Source organism: Pleurodeles waltl, chromosome 1_1, assembly GCF_031143425.1.
Source record: "Pleurodeles waltl isolate 20211129_DDA chromosome 1_1, aPleWal1.hap1.20221129, whole genome shotgun sequence".
NCBI classification, from domain to species: Eukaryota; Metazoa; Chordata; class Amphibia; order Caudata; family Salamandridae; genus Pleurodeles; species Pleurodeles waltl.
The window spans coordinates 203,689,452-203,709,414 of NC_090436.1; the positions used below are offsets into that span (position 1 = coordinate 203,689,452).

The 19,963-nt window shown below is 42.0% G+C and overlaps 1 protein-coding gene across 2 annotated transcripts in view; it reads left to right on the top strand.

Annotated features, from left to right (window-relative positions):
• Window positions 1-19,963, top strand: part of RAI14 (retinoic acid induced 14) — a 362,553-nt gene that overhangs the window by 268,547 nt on the left and 74,043 nt on the right. For both annotated transcript variants that reach the window (XM_069220646.1, XM_069220638.1), the window contains exon 8: window positions 11,567-11,673. In XM_069220646.1, the coding sequence (XP_069076747.1) occupies window positions 11,567-11,673 (107 nt within the window). The remainder of the gene's footprint in view (window positions 1-11,566; window positions 11,674-19,963) is intronic.

Consider the following 19,963-nt stretch of genomic DNA (forward strand, 5'->3'; position numbering starts at 1 on the left):
CTCTAGTAAGTACCCAAGACCTATCTATGGGAGTGACCAAGATTCACGTGAGCAAAGATAAGAACACAAAAGGGAAGCTTTCAGATTTATAAATGCAGGCCGGTGCTAGAGTCTCTTACCATGCCTCTTCTGAGGCAGAAAGCCATAATCCAAACAAGGGCAAGTGGTCACAGATTTGGCGTGGAAGGACCAGCTGCATTAGAATTAGTGAGTTTCTAACATGCAGCGTTAAGAACAGATAAAAGGCAAATAAGCGTATTTCTAGGTCAGCTGATCACAAAGACTTCAGGCAAGAAACCGAAACCTATCTACACACGAAGAGGCTGAATTTGATGTCTGTCTTTGAGGCAAAATTTATTTTTCAGGGTTGAGAAAGTCAGATTTTTGCATATGTATTTTTCATTCGTTTGTGACACGATGAGTTTTTCACATCTTAAATTCACAGAAGATAGGCCGTTTGGAAATGTGTTCTAGTTGTGAACCAGACACTATTCTCAAGTGCGCAGAACCAGGCAGCATGGTAGGTCTGCCCCTTCGGTTTGTGTGTAAACTTTTGTGAGCATATTTTTGAAGCTGACAACAAGTATTGTCCTTGCATTACATAGATGAAGGATTTCAGTATTGTAAAAATAGGTGGTGCTCCAAAATAGTATGCATTTCGTTGTCCCTCCCTCTGTGCTCTAGTTGCCCACCTGACCGATCGTGATTCAGCAGCGATTCAACTAACATCAAAAAAGGAAGAGCACAGTGGGGGATACATCAGTGACAACTTCTGCAATCAGTGAAACTCCAAATTAGTCAATCCTCAAAAGTATTTATTAGTTTAAAAATAAGCTGAAAAATCCTTACCCATACTACTTGTGCCCAGAAAACACAAAAATACACAAAACCTATATACAAATTACATCAAATAACTATAGAAAGTTAAAAGAAAAATGAATGTCTTGATAAATGGCAGAGGTTTCGACCTTCATCGCCATTACAGATCTTCCAATTTCTTAAAATCAATGTGGCTGACACACTGTTACAGTATACAGTCCATAACAGGAGGTAGTCCTTATAGTAGCACACAGGCAGGGGGGCTGATCTTTTCCTCTATTCCTTTAGTGTGTATCCTAATATTGCTATAATTATTCTAAATTCATAGGCTTCTCCAAATGTGATGTGATGTCGGGGGATCGACTGAAATTTGAATCCCTCAGTGGTGATTCAAGGTAGAAGGTGTGGGCTCATGGAGGAGCATAAAATCCAGAGTCCACCAGTAGGAAAGATAAGTTGGATCTAAATTTCTAAAAATAAATCTGACATAGGCATTAAGAACCACGGTAGGCTGTGATACAGTGGTAGCTATAAATCCCTATTGCAGAAAAATGCTGTGGCCATGTACTTGAATAGATTAGGAGTCTGACTTGTTTTGATTGGGTGATGGTCATTCACCCAATCAGAAGCTGCCATTTTAATCCATCACTGCTCGTGGTCTATTCTAAGAGGCTACTTTAGGCAAACGTCCTACAATAGTGACTGTAAAGTTTTACTCTTCCATTGTATTGCATAGTGTTTTCTTGACCTGTCCTAACAGAAACGTCCTCTAATGTTGGCAAAGTGAAAAAGCATACCTCTGGTGTCACACACAGACAGAACAAGATAGTCTCTGAAGTGGGCTGCATTTGGACATATTTTGTGAAACCTGCGGTAGAATGAACGTGATCTAGAAAAAAGGCGCACAAGCATGAGGGGTCCTGTAATGGAGAACTAAGGTTTGTAGTGATGCAGACCAGGGCATGCGCACCATGCTATATCAACACCGTCACTGAGAATGAGATGGAGCTCTCAGGTCCCGCCACTAGTCCCTGATTTGCTGCGGGACATGGTTGAATGAGTCGAAGCAGAAGAAAGACATATGCGCAAGACACGCAGGGATGACAAAGTAGCGGAAGATATGAGGGCATGAGCAGCGATCTTTAATGAACTATTAAAACCCCTTGATGCGAGACCCCCCTGAAGCGGGAGGGTGCAGACAGGACAGTGTCGGCTGAGTGAGGGGACGGACCTGCACAAGGTGGAGGATGATATAGCAGTTGATGTGGTGAGAGAAACAATATCACCGTCATGTTGCATCTTTGTCCTGATCATGGTGAACTGCATATTGGAAGACGGATATCACGTTGCTCGTGTTTCAGCAGAAGAACATAGTGGGGGGAATTTGTTTAGAGATGGACATTCTGTATTGCTTTATGAAAGGATGATGTTCAAGAATTTGTACCCTTGTACGCTGCAAAAATATTTTAAAAATAAGAAAAAAACACTGTCACTAAGAGTTATACTGCATGTGGGACCTCTGCACATGCAACCATCGCCTTGTTGTCCTGTTACTGCCAGACAAAGGTTCCTCAGTGTTCAGCAGACACAGGCCCGTGTTCTCAGAAGCTGCTTGGTTGCAGCGAGTAGCTGTAGCACTGAAGCTGGGACGGTCGAGTCAGAGCAATTTACAAGCCAAGTTGTATAACATAACCAATCCCGTACCACATCCATGAGGGCATTTAGCACAAGTCTTTTTAAGGACAGACCACGGCTCCATCATTCATGCAGTTAAACTATATCACAGCAGAGGCTGGCCTGTTAGGCTATCATGACGAGTGCCAGCCATAGTTTGTGCAGCAAGACTGGTCTGCATCCATAGACAACAACGTAAGAGTAGTCACTGGTAATCCTGTGATGTCATAGGATTGGAGGGTGCACACTGTCCCGTCTGCTACCGTTCTGGTGCATCACTGTTCTTGCTGCAGACTCTAGAACACAAAGTGAGCCGATTTTTGGTGAGCCATGTTCGTCCTAACAATAAAGATGCCTTTCAACTATGTATTTAACTTGCCAGATTTATTGTGCTTGAAAGTCAGAGGTCAAATGTCAGACTGTCTTCCGACAAATTTCTACACATGTTGTTTTAAAACTAGGATTGGTGTTTACAGACTCCTTTCACTTTGCAGTCAGAGAATGAAAAGTAAAGTGAATTATGTGAACGGAAAGTCTGTCGGATGTCATTTTTAGGTTGAGCATAGCAGCACGCAAGCACTGCTCTTATTGACATGTTGTAATCTATTCCGTCGGCTTTAACCACGCCAATCACTTTCATTTGTTCCTGGGCCTGCCTTTCAAAAATCCCTGGTAAATGCTTTATGTGTGTCCCAACTTGAGGCTGTTTTGTTACCGCCTTGGAGACTGACTGTGTTGCATAGGTTATTGCACAATCGGTACCTTAGTGTGGTGCACTATTTTTTCTTTTGCCTCTTTGCTTCACTCTTGGCAGTATGTTGTTTCTTCACCTTCTTTGGTTGGTTTCTGGCATCTATCTTGCTGTTTCTTTGCAATATCTGCAGGGCTTTTTTTGTGTAGTTTTATGTAGCGCGAACCCGACACGAAGGTATTGGAGCATTTTTTTTCTCAGTTCTATAAATCGCAAACCGATACAAAGGTATTTCAGCACTTTACTTGAGCATCGGTTACATTACACAAGAACACATTCATTTTTGGTAGCAAGGGAAGATTAAGTGATTTACCCAGGATGTTGAGCCTGCAATGAGATACGAACCATGTTCCCCAGCTCTAAAGTCAGCAGCTCTGACCCTTACGCCACATCCTGTCCCCTAGGGATCTTCGTCTGGTGTGTGTTGGGGCAGTCTGGGAATAACTCATTTTTTTTAAATATAGCACTTGCTAATACAGGTTCTGCCATTTCATAGCACTGCAAAGCAGGTGCCATTCTTAACCAAATTGCTATAATTCATTTGCATCGATTTTGCAGAAATGAAGAGGTGAAAAAGCAATGTCAGGATTTTTTTTTTTTTTGCAGTTTTATGTAGCACAAACTCGAAATGAAGGTATTGGAGCGCTTTATTTTATTTTTATATAGCACACACTCAATACAAAGGCATTACAGCACTTTACATGAGCACCGGATACATTAACAAGAACACATTTATTTTTGGTATTATGGGGATATTAAGTGATTCGCCTAGAATCACAGGATGGTAAGCCGGCACCAAGACTTGAACCGTGTACCCCAGTGCCAAAATCAGCAGCTCTGGCCCTTACGCCACATCCTCTAGGGTTCCTTGTCTGGTGCGTGTTGGGGCAGTTTTGGAATAACTTGTCTTTTTTAATGTAGCCCGTTGCAATACTGGTTCTGCTATTTTATAGCGCTGCAAAGCAGGTGCCATTCTTAACTATAATTCATTTGCATCGACCTTGCAGAGATGAAGAGTTGAAAAAGCTATGTCAGGATTGTAATCTGTGACATTCTTGTTCTGTCAAGACCTCTTTAGTGGGTGCATTAACCAACTGACTTGAGTAGAGCTTAACACTAGGCGATATCACATGCTCTTGATAACCTCCGGATGGTCATCAACCAAGCACATAGGTTAGTTCTAGGCAAGATGATGGCGAAAGGTGTTGTCTCCAAAATGGTGAAAAAGGAGTCGTGACTCCAGACCCAAGCACTTCATGGTCTCAAGGTTGATAGCAAAAAACATCTAGCCTTTGGATGTAAATTGGACCTCTTCAAATAGAGTTCAGTTAGTATGAACTTGATACAAAGGTATTACAGCGCTTTACATGAGCACCGGTTATGTTGCACAAGAACACATTCATGTAGCAAGGGGAGATTGTGATTTACCCAGAATCATAGGATGTTGAGCAGGCGCCGAGACTCAAACCGTGTTCCCCAGCTCCAAGGTTGGCAGCTCTGGCCCTTATGCCACATCCTCTCCCCTAGGGTTCTTTGTCTGGTACGTGTTGGGGCAGACTGGAAATAACTTGTTTTTTTTAATATAATGCTTGGTAATACAGGCTCTGCCATTTCATAGCACTGGAAAGCAGGTACCATTCTTAACAAAATCTGCAGTTAAGCTACCTCTTCTGTTATTCTCTTTCTATATAGTCAATGTTTTTACAAGTCAGGCTGGTGTTGCCAATTTGGAGGAATAATTCCTTTAGAAGTTTAACACACAGGAATATATGGCAGCCCCCTTTTCTTTGCTCCTAACTCCTTTGACCCCCTCATTCTCCTGGTTAAATGCCAGGAAGGTGCCTTTCTGTGGTTTGTTTGGTGCTATAAAAGATTAGGTAAACACACTAGAAAGGGTTGCATCTCTAGGGTATCATAGCCAGCCTGTTGGTATGAGTGAGGCAAAAACACTCCAAGATGGTGGCCTTGTTGTGTCCTCTCTCCTGCAGAGACAGGCTTGGGAGGGTTCGTGTGGCACCTGGCACACATCCACTACACTCCAAACCAAAACACATAGGTCAAAGACATTGTCATTTATTACACCAATAGCTCAAACTCTCACAAATGCGAGACCTATTGCACTGCAAATGCTTGTTGGTAACATGCAATAAAAACAAACATACCTGTAAATGAACTGTACATATTCAGCTGTTAGGAAAGCAAATATGAAACATATTTTTTTGTAACTCTGAAGTGTGATGGAAGCAACAATTTTAATACGATGAAACCAAATCAAGACACTTTACTTAGAAATGCACTAATGATAAATATTCATTGAAACCCGATGTTGACACAGTGCCATTTGTGTTCAGTATAGTTTTATCACTAAACGGTATGTCTGTGCAAATTTAGCGGTCATTTCATTGGAAAATGAGTTGTTTGTAAATGAGAGGGTGTTGACACTCAGTGCTTTATTTACATAAAAAAATTGCATGCTTCATATTCATTAAAGGTAGATGAGTCGCAAAAGGTTGTACTAAAAAGTGAGTTCTCAAAAGTTTGGCAAACACTGCTCTAGAACGTAATCACAGCATGAACAGTTAATCACTAGAGACAAAAACCAACATCAAATGAAATCCAGAAAACAAGAAATTGATAAAGCGAAGGGGATAAGCACACACTTCTCTTCAGTTGGTGGATGTCACGTAAGTAGAATTAACAACCACTAGTATGGGTTTATTAAAATGATAATAAAAATATAATTATAAACTACATAGGGTCACACCCGTGGTAAAATGTGTCGATAAAACAAATTGAAAGAGTATTTGGCTTCATCATTAACTCGATACATCTAAAATAAAGACCACACTTTGAGTAAAATACAAATATGCATAGGCACAATAGTGCGACAGCACAGAGAGTACATTCCACAAACGAAGGATTCCACACATCTGCGCCTCTGGCACAGTATTCTGGTTCAAGTAGTCAGCTAACCAGTTTATCTAGTCTTGCTGCCAAATTCAAGATGTTCATCGTGCTAATAGTGATTAAAAATCCCAATCCATTCTCTGCCAAGGAGCTTTAAATTATTTCATGAAGGTATCACATGGCAGTAAAGAGTAACCGCTCACAGACATCAAACTTTTCTGTAGTTGCAGGTGCAAGAGCACTCACTACCTGCATAGCAACAGCAAGAAGTTAAAATGCAGAGGGAAACAGTAAAGACACTAGTGAATACTGTGGCTATAATTACCGCTGCAAATAAAATAATTCAATCTAAGGCATAATTCACTGTGCATATACCAACATGAGAAAAACGTGGCTTGGAGAGAATTCCATAGAGCAGTGGTAAGAGAACAGATTCCTGGAGAAGGAGTCTTGCTTCATAGATCTGATTTTAAATATTTTCTACCAAAATACTGCCTCTGCATATATTAACCTAATCCACCATTGATGAGAAGCTAATTTCAGATGGAAGAGAATATGATGTTCTGATACCTTCTCATCGAGGGATTGTATAGGAAGGTTGGTAGATGCCATCAGTGAATGGGTTCATGATGAGCTCACTCTCTATCTCGATCCCATTTTAAGAGACCATACACCATATCTCTCTGGTATGTCTGTGGTTAGTCGGGGCTTTGCTACAACTTCCAGTTTTCCTCTGTCTTTCTTTTCACAGTCATCAAGTCTGCAACAAGCCTACAGCTAGGAGCACTGGTACTAGTTCTATAAAAAACCTTCCACCTTTGCCTTTTTTAAACTTCTAAAGATGGGAGAACTCTTGTGTTAATGTATTTTAGACCATATTCTCGTATTTTCCTTTTATCGGCCTAATCAGGTATCCAAGTTAAGTCTTGCATGTTGTACTTGACTTCCATTAGTATTTGTAGTTATTCAGAATGGCATGTACTCCCGTCCATGGCACAAACATGTTAAGACAGCAAATGGGGTGGTAATACCACCTGGTAAAAGTAACACTGGCCCAGGTGAGGTGATTGCTTATGTAAGAATGATGGTGATATACGAATCTTACTTTTTAACTTACCTATTTTTAGCACTTGTACTCTTAACCTGAATCTGTTACCTCGATAAACATCCAAGTCACAGAATAGTAACCGTTGTTTTAAGTGTAAATGTGAGTTGACAGCAACATCTAGAAATCAGATACTCAGTACATAATCTGAAGTAAACAAAAATGCAGAGCACATCACAATCAAGAAGATAAAAGGAACTTTAAACTCAAGCGCAGTAGATCATACCCCACCTGATAAAATTATTGATGCTTAGATGCACCACGATCTCTCTGTTACTGTCCATTCAATGTGAAGGACAATGTAACATACTGCTAACATACTAAATTGCATAGTTCAAACAGCCCTCCCTCCTGACCAGCTGGCATCCTTTTCCTCCTCTGAACCTGGGCAGGAATCTGGTCTCTTCAGAAATCTGTGCATGTTAAGAGGCCTGTGGTTCTGTTATAAAGTGAGTCTTTGGGACTTGCTTGTGCCATTGAATTGCATTTAATATAGCCTTAGAACCCGCTCCCACGTTAAATGCCCGAGCCGAACGCGAGGGCACTTAACAAGGGGACGGGCCTTTAATAGCCGGTAGAGCCCGCTACCGCGGGTTCTAAGGCTATTAGAACATTCTGCCACTCAGGGCAGAATGTTCTATTAAATAAAACAAATTGCTCACGGAGCCCGAGGAGATTAAAATCCCCTCGGACTCCGTGAGGCTTTGTTCACAGCTCTTGCTGTGAACATTGGAATGTTGGCGCTGCGGGCTTTTACCGGCCAGTAAAAGCCCGCAGCACTCCATTGTTTTCAATGGAGCTGCCAACGTTCCAAGTTCTAATTGGCCTTAATATGTGTATATTATTGAATGGTATTCTTTACCTTAACAACCAAACCCATTTGATTTCTCTCCCTGTGCTTGGCCTACCCTTAAGTGGCTCAAGTAGAGGAGAGGCATAAGAGTCTGCTCACCCCTTTCCTCTAGGTTGGCCTCTGGCATTCCTGGTTGTTTCCTCAGAGCATATACATGGCTTATTCTACAACTTACATTCTTATGTATATCTCATTACTGTTTCTGGATAGAATACTTATAGCATATAAATGATGCCTTGTACAAGATTCATTCCTTGGGTTTCTCTCTGGTGGTCCTGGATAGACTCCTCGGAGCATATGCATGGCAGGTTGTCAGTCCTATTTAAATGAGTTGCTCTCAGCCACTCATTGATAGACTCCTCAGAGTATATTCTTTGCTGGTTGTAAGAGGCACCCAGCCTGCCTAAGGTGGAGTCTTCACAGTGTATACCATGGCTGTTTTTATAATATTTGCAACTCTACCATTGCTGACTACACAATCCAGAGCTTATGTGGTGGCTCATTGGAAAATATCCTTCCTAAGGGTTGCTTCCTGCTGCTTCTGGCTAGATACCTTAGAGAGGATGGATATAATATAATGCCCATTCATGTGGGATATTCCTGTGCCCCTCCTGAGCAGAATCAACAAACCATATACTGTAGTTGATGGAAGATTGCTATGTAATACAAACCACAACAAATATAGTATTTATACACTGCACAATTATGGCTGTCCTTGAATTCTTCTCGTAGGTACTTCCACAAATGTACACAAATGCATGGTGCCAAAATATCTCTTACACTGGCCACACTGCAGTCACACACACTGAGTCCATTAATAATACCCTAGCATCTAATGCTTAAACATCTAATCGCTCACTCCTTTTGACTTCAGTACACACCAGACACAACTAAAAAAAATACAAGAAGAGCACCACTTTAGTCTTCATGCACAACTTTGAAATTTACATGTTTACCACGCCTAGCATGCTACCCATGCACAAATGCACTTTGGATTTTTATAAGGGGTTGGAAGCATTATGTAAATGCAACTCCAATTACAATGCCATGGTAGTGTAGCTCAACGTAAGTGGGAAATGTGTGCTTTTGTGTTTTGTATTGTAACCATAGGAAACCTTCAAAAGAAGTATGTAATGAAGTAAACCATATTCACCACAATTTAACAGACTCATAACCAAACAATAACTTCAACTGTGACTCAAGAACAAAAGAATATAGCCACCTGCTTCTTTTTTAAATTGTTGTATTCTAAGGCCATTCAACACCATGCAACGGTTGAAACTGCCAGCCTCATTTAATAATTTCTTATACTTCAGTCTTAATCATGTCAGCATTTTGACTTCTGCTTAGACTTGTTTTTGATTCTCTAAAAACAGATCAGAAGATATGCTTAAACAGTCGCAGCAGACTTGGACTTAGAGGCTTTCCTAGCTTAATTGTTTTAGACATTTAAGCTTTCATTAAGTTTTGTGGTTATTCCCTTTCATCCGTAAATACTAGTTGAATATTAAATTAAAGTATACTAGAAAAACCGGTTTCTGTTTGTATTTTCTCCCAGGCTCATTTCAATTGTGAAAAACAGGAAGATTCTATGGGTGTGGGTGGGGGTGGTGGTGCAGCTGAAAAAGGAAAAATATGTGGGAATCGGTGTTCAGACCCCAGTTCTTGGGGCTATTACCTGTTCCCAGGTCAAAAACATATAATAGTGTGGCATTATTTACCCTGGAATAAAGAACATACCACTGAATTGGTAATTAAATGTACAGTATTACTGGTTTGGTGTAGGAACAATGGCTGTAACGAGTACCTAGGTGTTAGTTACATATCGGCTTAGTACACGTCTGGGGTTTCTGGTGTCCTAGGGCAGAATTCCTGTTGTTTGCCCACACCAGCAAACAAGATAAAGTTAAAACCTGGCTCAATGACACCAACCGTGGCAGCTTCAATACCCAGCTTTCACAGAATACCAAGTCACCTGGATTTATCTTGGACACCAACCTCACCTATAAGGAATGCTCTGTCTTCTAAAGAAAGACAAATTGTTTCTTCAAGATTGCAGCTTCAGAACTACTGTTCAAGCCCTCATTGTCTAGCATCTTGATGGTGGTAATGCCCTAATGAAAGGCCTCCTAGACTCCATTGTGACACCACCTAAGGGCTTCCTATAAGTGGCCGTATGTCTCATCCAGGGCCTGAAGAAATATGACCACGTCATCCCTGTCTGGATGGAACTCCATTAGCTCACTTTGCTGGTCTGCACCATCTCCAAAACCAACCTTCTCTGCTAGTCTTACAGACAAGCTCATCATCTCTGGTGGTTCTTGGCACATCTGCAGCCAGGACACCATCAGACTACAGACTAAGAAGTGTAAAAAAGAAAAGACAATAGGCCTTTTCAATCTATGCACCCAGGATCTGGAACAACACCCCCTTCCATATGAGGACTACCCCAACATTGCTCCAACGTAAGAATTATTTGAGGACTCACATCCTTAAAGAACACTACATCACATACTTACTCATTGACTTTATACTTGCCTTTGACAGTGTACCAGGCTCTAGTGCCTTTTGGCTAGCTTCATGCTACAGAAATACCGTATACCCACATACATATAAACAATACCACACTGAGGAAATTCTGATACCGCCCAGTCGGTATTTCTCATATATGGTATGTCCACATAATTATATGTTTCACACAATGTAATGAGGAATAATGTGTCAGAACCACATATATTAACAAATTCTGTTCTACCAAACGCAGAACCTTGCCATGTTCCCTACACATTTTTCATCTGACTTTCATAAATATTTGCTGTTGGCAGGAATGGGCTTGGAAAACTGTGGGGTGCAGAAAAGTACATAGTGGTAATGTTCTCCACACGGCTTGTAATCTTGTTTCAGGGTGAAACTCCATTATGCACCCAGATCAGGCGGACCTTAATTGGACTTTTAACACTTGAGTATTTGCAAAACAATTTTCCACATTTTTATTACTCCTTACATTAGCTTATAATAACCAGCATTATTAAAGTCAAATAATTTATCTCCATTATCTATTCAAGATGTTTTTGATTTGTGATCAATAATTTCAATTTGAATAATTTCAAGTGACATTTGGAATAATTTTGCCTTGATATTTGGTTTTGTGTCTCGTGATTGTTCTTGGTCCTCGGCATCTGATGAGGGTTGACCTGGGAGCTCAGCCAGGTCACCCACCTGTGGGCTAACCGTAACTCTTTGGAGCAGGGTTCATCCCTCGCTAGCTGTGCAGTAGTTTGGCAGAAGTGATGGTTGAGCTCCATCTTTTCTCTACTGCAAATCCAGGAAAATTCAGGTGAAACCAACATAGAACTTTCTTTGATTGATTTAAAGAACAAATAAACATTGTATTCTATTTGAATGCTTGTAAAACGTTGACTAATATTTATTTCTAAAATCCTAATTTGCTTTACAGGATGGAAATACACCTCTACACCTTGCTGTGCACAATGGCAATCTTGAGGTGTGCCGGTACCTTCTGGATCAAAGCACTGACGTCAACACCACAGACAAGAATGGAAGGTAGAACTTGTACAGGATATAAAAAATCATAAAAGGGGTGAAATTTGTGAAATGTTGCTGCCATTTTGTAAATATAAAGACTGCAAACATTCCTAATTTACTATTCTTTTGTTTGCATTTACATGTTGCACATTTCATGGTCATATAAACAAAGTGAAATCAAGATGATGTGGGGCGATATTTTAGAGGCATTTCATATTTAATGTGCTAGCTATAATTTAATCTCTTAGGAAAGCAGGTAGAGTTGTTTATGTGCCCATTGTAAGTAATTGTATTTTAGAAACAATTAAAAAGTAATTAACTTTCTCATGGATACTTCTACCTGCAGATTCATCGCCTCTTGAATCTTCATCTAGTGTTAGACTGGATCCGAAATTTTTTAAAAAGTTTCTCCTGCAATAATAGGTGGTGCATCAGCTGTAGGAATAGTCATGGACATTGCATCACAGATTTGTGTCAGGCACCTTTCAGGCCCACTGACATCAAATCTTTTTTCGGTGCCTTTCAGCGTGGCTCCATAGTTGTTTTCCTCAGAACAGCTTTTCCAAAATTGTCTTTTTGTAGTTTTTTTTGACGGGATGTCTCTCCTTTCTCTCCAAATTTCAGGTTTTAAACATATTGATCCTGCTACAAACAGATTCAACTCTTGGACCCCCATGCGTGGTACACAACCCACTACAGGTCACATGAGCAATGTGGCATCACGCACATTAAGGTTATCAAAGAGCAGGAGGTTACACTCTTCATGCCAGGGGCCAGTCACAAACACATACCTGTTGCAGATCCAGGTCCTTCGCTGTGTCACACTCCAGCTTATCTTCAACCAGCAAATCCTTGGAGCATGCCACTGCCAAGACAGGTCCTCCAAGAAGAAACACAAGAGGCACCCCTAGAAGTAGACTGGCTTTGCGTCATTATTTCAAAGGTCTTACAGGCATTGAAAGCATTCCTGTATACCAGACTTGATTTGGTGGGTAGAGCCCTGGTGCTAGGTCAGCCTAGCCAAATGTAAATCCATTTCATGAGTGCCAGCCCCTGGCACTGACCCCACACAAACTGCAGGTTAACCCAGGCTATATTGGCCCTGTCACACTCCACCTCTGCTCCCTCTGGTGCCCTGTAGTTCCCAAGAGGCATTCCAGACTTCTGTTTAATCTTCCAGCCGGTTGACCCCATTTTGCCACTTCCTGCTGCCTTTTCTGGCACCGGACAAATATCTTTCTCTACCCAAGGCCTTGCCTCTGGACCCTCTGCTGGCTGCATCTCAGATACCACTGGCACAGAATTTGGTTTGTGTCACAAAGTCACTAATGTTCAGAGGACGAAGGCCATCCTGGTCAGATCTCAACATAGAGCACTGCAGTTGTAGGAGGAGTAGCCCATTTACAGGTTGTTCACTTGTTGTGAATATTGTAGCAGGGGATAGGAGCTTTTTGTACTAAATCGGGCCCCATTCTGATATCCGAGAGTATTTATCATGATTATGATGACTGCAGCATTCTGGAAAAGAATAGTGCCATCTATTTAGCCCTTTAGAAATGCCAATGGTATTAATAACTATCTTGTGTTGGATCTTGAAAGTCCTTTACGGCATCCCAGAGCAAGTTATCTCATTTATGGCTTTGTATTCAGAGCAGTAGGTCCTTGAATTGTTATTACCAGTACAGGAGAACCTAGTTATCCTCCTGCTAGAAATCCTGCACTTGGCATCATTTGCCATGGACCATTCTCCCCTTCAATGAAGCATTGATGAATCTGATATCAATTACCTGGAGCAAATCATCTTCTGTGTCTGAGGTTAACCTTCAGGTAACACCCTCCATGTCCCGCTTCTAGGAACCTAAAGTTTTGACCTCTCAGCCCTCTCCAGAAATTGTTTTTGTTCAGGATTCCTCTTCCTTTAATCAGCGCTTTTGCTCTTTTACTTCTACTCCTCCTGTTAAACTGTTCCTACAAGGTTAGTAGGCCTGTGCATATGACAACAAGAACCTCACAATATGGAGACTTAGGCCCTGATTACGAGTCTGGCGGTCCTAGGACCGCCAGACTCGCAGTGGCGGTCTGACCGTCGCCAAAGCGGTGGTCCGACCACTTTGTCGATGTTCAGACCTCCACATTATGACCTTGGTGGTTTGGCCACGGTCGAACCACCAGAACTGCCAGTTTCCCTCCACTGGAGGGACTGGTGATGCTGGCGGTCCTAATCCGCCAAGTCAGCGCTGCATGCAGCACCGTCCTGGGGATTACGACCCCCCCCCACACTCTCCCCCAACTTTTACATGGCCGTTGCATCACCATGTAAAAGCTGTCGGAGACGGGGTGCAGGACGCCCCATGGGAGCCTCTACACTGCCCATACACTTGGCATGGGCAATGCAAGGGCCCCCATGGACAGCCCTGTAGCACTTTCCACTGTCTGCTTTGCAGACAGTGAAAAGCGGGACGGGTGCTGTTGCACCCTAAGCACTTCAACATTGCCGCCGGCTTGATTACAAGCCGGCGTCAATGTTGTGGGCTGTTTCCCGATGGGCCAGGGGGCGGAAACTCTGTTTCCGCCTACTGACCCAGTGGGAAGCTCATAATAGGGGCCGCTGGAAGACCTGACTGCAAGAGTTTGGTGGGTAGCCTTTTCCACCCGCCAAACTTGTAATGAGGGCCCTAGTCTCCCTATATAATCAGTAATGGTTGGTTTGTTTTTGGCTAGCTAACAGTACTCCATCCAAACTCCTAAACTGACCAGGGTAAATAGATGTTACTGGTAACCTTGAACATGACACTTAGATTCCCAAGGAATCAGTGGAAACAGATCTAACCCTTTCATTTTATTGAAAAGTTCCCATTCTTGCATTAAAAGCATGAGCTGTTATTATTAGCAAGATGAGGCATGTTACTGTAATATGCATTTTTAGAATAGTAAATAATATAAACAATTCAACTATGGCAATTATTACTAATATCGCCTAACTTGTATCTGTATCTAGTACTATACTTAATACTATGCTAAACAGAGCATAGCCAGAGTACCCTTCTGCCAGATCAATTGGGATTGTCTAATCCCTATGATTTGGTCTCAGGTGTCAGGAAGCCAGTCTCGTACAGGCTATCTTTCCTTGCACGATAGAGGTCAGTCAGTAGGGTTGCATCTCAGTCACATGTCACATCGGTTTCATTATCAGCTGGTGTGTAGCACAGACGCTGTTTATATAATTAAACACTCTTCTTATCACACTGTGACAGAGGGGCAGAACTGCTACTGTGGTCTTTCTAGCACAAACAGATGGTCTCCTAACGAGCACAGAAAAAGAAAACAAAGACGGTGCATTTGGATTGCACGTCCTTAGACTGAGTGTGCAGACGGCAGGGTACCAATGCCTTCCAGGAATACATGTATATATAGCACATTCTTGTGTTAGAGGAAAACTGTGTAAAAAGACACCATTTAGACAATATGTCAAGATAAAGCTGAAATCTAAAATGGAATCCTAATGCAGGTCATGCAACACTATTTCAAGCAAGATCAGGCTGTGGCTTGGTCCTTGGGTCTGGCTTCTTCTGCTTGCTAGTTTCATCAACAGTACTACATGTTCAGGGAATATTGCTGGAACCTGCCTTTTTTGTAGTGCCAGCCTCACAATCTGTGTAGCAGCCCAACATGTTATTTTGCAACTTCAGGGATCTTAGGGCTGCAGCAACAGACCTCTTTCTCCATTTCCTAGCCCCTGCCCATTAAACCACTTTAATTCGACCTTGAGGGAGCATGTGTGGCCTTGGTGAGGAGACAGTGTATTTACATTCACTGGCAGCCCATCACCACAGACCTTTGATTTCTCTAGATTCTCAAACAATGTTATGCTCCTCACTACCAGGACTTGCCTCTTCCCATCCCACTGTACCCTCTGTCACCTAACAATCATATATATTGATGACAATATCCACCTTCTGTAGCACTTGATTGAGCAAAGGGGCTGTGGAATTAGTTTCATAGAGTGATATTGGGCAGGAGTACTACATTCATTATTTCATTATTGTATTTGATTCCCAGAAAGATTGTCACCTTCGTCCTATTCTGGACTTTAACATTCAGTAGGAGAAATATAAGATGTTTTCCCTCGCACAGGTCCTATTAGCTGTGCAACAGGGACACTGGATGGTGTCCCTCAAGGCATTTTTTGGGCCACTGAGGGCTGTCCTTCAATACATATTTTCATGTAGCGACCCTGCAGTCACACAAGAAGTATTCTGTTTTTTTGTGGGATGTGCCCTCCACCGTCAGTTTGGGATGCTTTTGTTTGGGCATATTTTCCCCCAGATCTTCACAAAGGTGATGTCATTTGTTGTGGCACATCTTCACAGGCTTAGGATTTCTTAATTCCCATACCTCTTTGACAGTCTGTTGAAGGTGGAATTGTCAGTTCGTGTTGGACCACCTACAAGCCACTATCTGTCTGCTCTCTGAATTGAGGTTTTTAATCAACCTCACCAAGTCACACCTTCAGCCCTCCCTGCATCTCACTTTTATCGAAGTGGAGATATACCCTGTCTCCTTCAAGGCCTTTCCATCACCCCAGCAAGTTTGGGCCATTTAAGCTGTAATCTAGTTGTTTCAGGATGGAGCTTTGCTTTTGGCCACCTTTTGAGACTTCTTCTTGCTGGTTCTCCTGTTGGTAGGGCGTAGTGTGAACTTCAGTGGGCCCTTCACGTTCGGTGGGCCCAGCACTGGGGAGACTGAAGAATCCTGATGAACATCATTTGGCTTTCCCAAGAAGCTGCTCACGATCTGTATTGGTGGCGGCCTTCACTGGCAGTGGTCATGGTGGTAACCGTTGCCTTCTCCCTTAGATGGGGCAGTCATCTTGATACACTGGCGTCTCTCACAGAGCAGAAATCGCACATCAATCTGCTTGAACCTTTCACTTTCCGTCTGACCCCTAAGACATTCCTGTCTTTTATTTGTGGTAAGTCAGTTATTGTGGTAAACATGATTGCAGCATGGTACACAAACAAGCATGGTGATGTGGGCACTCATCTTCATGTCTTAAAGTTCTGAGGTGCCTGACTGGTGTGAAAGATAAGGCTTCCCTCCTGATAATGCAAGTCAACGTCATCAAGAATCGAACTGGTCTGTAGAGCAATCTCACAGTGCCTGAAAGGCTGGTCTGACTAGTCAGTGTGTAGGCAATTTTTTGGGCTGTTCCTGAAATTACCACAAACAGTGCCTGAAGCAAGCATAAATACATGTAGTCTTCCATATGTTGGAAAACACTTATAGAGCATATCTTTACAATTCAGCAGTTTAGTTCAAGCTGATTTGCAAATGTTTTTATCTATCTGATTTGTCTCTATTATTATGGGGCTCAGACCTATTTTCTGTATCACTCTGTCCCTGCTGCCCTTTTGCTGATCAGGAGAGGCGCCTTCACCCAGAAGTGGTTGTCTGTCTTTGGGGCAATGCTCCAGTGGATCTTGTACAAAAAACATACTGCCTGCAGATCTGTGCCCTATAGTCCTTGCTGAAGCGCACTATGGGATTTGTGTTCTACCTAAAATGGGAATTACATGTCACCTGTGCATTTCCTTCTGTCCCTCTGTTTGCTCTGGTTCTGACGAAGCTGTATCAGGACAATGCACATATGATCTTGATTGCCCCAGCCTTGCCATGGATGTTGTACTTGGATCTGCTCTTTCTCTCCCTGTGCCATACTCTTCCACTTCCAGGACAGATCTCCATTCTTAAACGGTGGAGCAGGTTCTGCATTCAAACCTCCAGAGTCTCTACATTCCGTCATCTTGTCAGGTCAGCGCCCCCTTCCTCAGTTTATTGTGGACTTTGGCCCAGTTTCATTTCTTGTAATGCCAAGGAGGAAATTGGTCTCCTCTTGGCACAGTTTTCTGTTGCTTTGCACTTTTAGCTTCCCAGTAGCCAGCAAAACTTTGCTGTCTGCAATTTTTAGGATTATTTGTTTGCCCTCACGACTTTGCTTTGTTTGACAGATTAGCCAGTGTTGTTCAAATCCACTATTATTTTGCATTTTTCTGCAGCAGCTGACCCATGTGTCCCCCCTCCTTTTTAACATACCTGAGGAGGACTTTAACTTGGTGCTCATGTTCCTGATGGGTTCATCCCTTCAGCCCATACACAGTTGCCGTTTGCGGCTGCTGACTGCTGTTACCTTTGCTCTGTGCATTAGTGAGCTGTAGGCTTTCTTAGTTCACCCTGCATTTACCTCATTTTTCCAGACATACTGATCCATTGGACTAAGGATTAAATCCTACCAAGGTGATTATCCCACTTAACATGGGTCAGTGCTTTAATCTTCGGACAGTTTACCACCAAAGGGAAGGGCAGACTGTTTCATCTATATCCTTCATAGGACCCTCATTTTTTATGTATATATGTAAATGTATATACATGGAACTTCTATAGAGCAAACATAGCCAAAACGCAGCAGAGCACTGTACAGGGTCAAAGACAAGCATAACATTTGCTGGGTTGTGGACGGTTAATGCATGTTAATCCTATGTTGATAGGACAGGACTGATGGTCAGCTTTTCTTTGGCTTTGCTGGTTCCAAGAAAGGTACATTGATTCATTAGTGAACCATTTCCAGCTAGATTGTGCTGTTAATCGAAATCTGCTATGCTAATGCCAACTAGGAACCTCCTGACGATACTAAGGCCCATTCTACCAGAGTAAAGACCACTTCTTCTGCACTATCCATGTGTTCTCCTGTCCTAAATATCTTCTTGGCTGCAACGTGAATTTCAGTCTATACTTTCACCAGGCATTAGGGTTTCAAATCTGAAGTCCTCCGGGAAAAGGGTATTTTGGTGGTCCTCATCGTTTGACCCTCTCTTCTGACCCACCACATTGGATGGCTGCCTAGGTACTATTTCAACATGTGATAAATATACAGGGAGAAGTGTTCATTAAAAGAACAGATTACTTACCTTCAATGATAATCTTTCTGGTGGATACTCTGTCTACATGCACATTTCCCACTGATTCTGCCTGCCTCCCCGCTCTGATGCACTGAGACATTTAGTAAAGTCACAAGTTAGATGTGGTACCCTGCAATTTGTCTCAGTCTTATCAACCCTTTTTCCACCTCTGAGGGCATGGAAAAAAGTATGAAGATCTGATGTTAGTGCACAAGGCGGCACCTTGTATAGCTCTGTGATGTCATATCTTAGGCAGTTCCCAGAGCTGAGGTGCCACCTGTTGGTCCTACATGCCTATTTAAACTTTCTAGGCCCAGTCTTGTGTCTAGAGGAAATTCAAGAGCTGCATAGATACAGTACCCTCTAGAAAGATCATTATCTTCTTCTTCTGCATGGTCAGCATCCTGGGAAAGAAGACATGGTCTACTGGAAATAAGAGAACTAAGAGATCTGAATCATCACCCAAAACGTCAGTCCCACTTTGTTGTGAAATAGTGTACAAATTCTTTCTGTTTGCTGATCTGCAAGACACTGGAGATTTAAATAAAGTAAACAATATAAAATGCAACTGGATACGCACATAGTTTTGTAGTAGTAATCAACTCTTTGAGTGTTTGAAGGCCACTGCTCCTTGCTTGGTTGTTTCTATTTCAGTCCTATAATGGAGGCACTTAGAATTACTGGAGGGGGCAAAAGTTAATGGTATTGTTTGTTTTTATCAATAGAGCTAATGGGATAGGGTCCTTAAGAAATGTGTTACACTGTACTTGAGTTTTTCATTTCTCCTTAAATTTCAGCCCCATTGTGAAAACTAGCATTTGAAGGCCATTTGAGGGACAGTATGAAAACTAGCATTTGAAGGCCATTTGAGGGACAGTAACGAAGCCTGTTTGACTAATATATTCATTATACTTGGAACATCCATAGATATTAAATATACTTGAGAGTATCCTGATAGGGAGCAGTTTCTGAAATGTGTTTACTTGCATGTCATAGTACACTCGCTGTATCACCATTTGTGTATCAATGTTTTGAGGTTAAGAAAATATTTTTAAGTACTATAAGGTCTTATAAAAGCCCTATAGGTACAGATACCACCATAGCCCTACACAAACCTAGTCCATTATAGGCTTTCGGTTCCTTTTGCATTAGTAAGACAAAACAACTCACCCTTGAACATTTGTTTCAATATAAATGTTTACATTTGAGGTTGTAGGTTTCTGGTGAGGCCGGCTGTTTGGTTGATCTTTTCATGGCAGCAGTCTACATTTTACTTGTAGATCATTGTCTCTGTTATGGCATCATACTAGAGAACAATAATCTTCTGTGGCTCTTTACTATGTATTTATTCA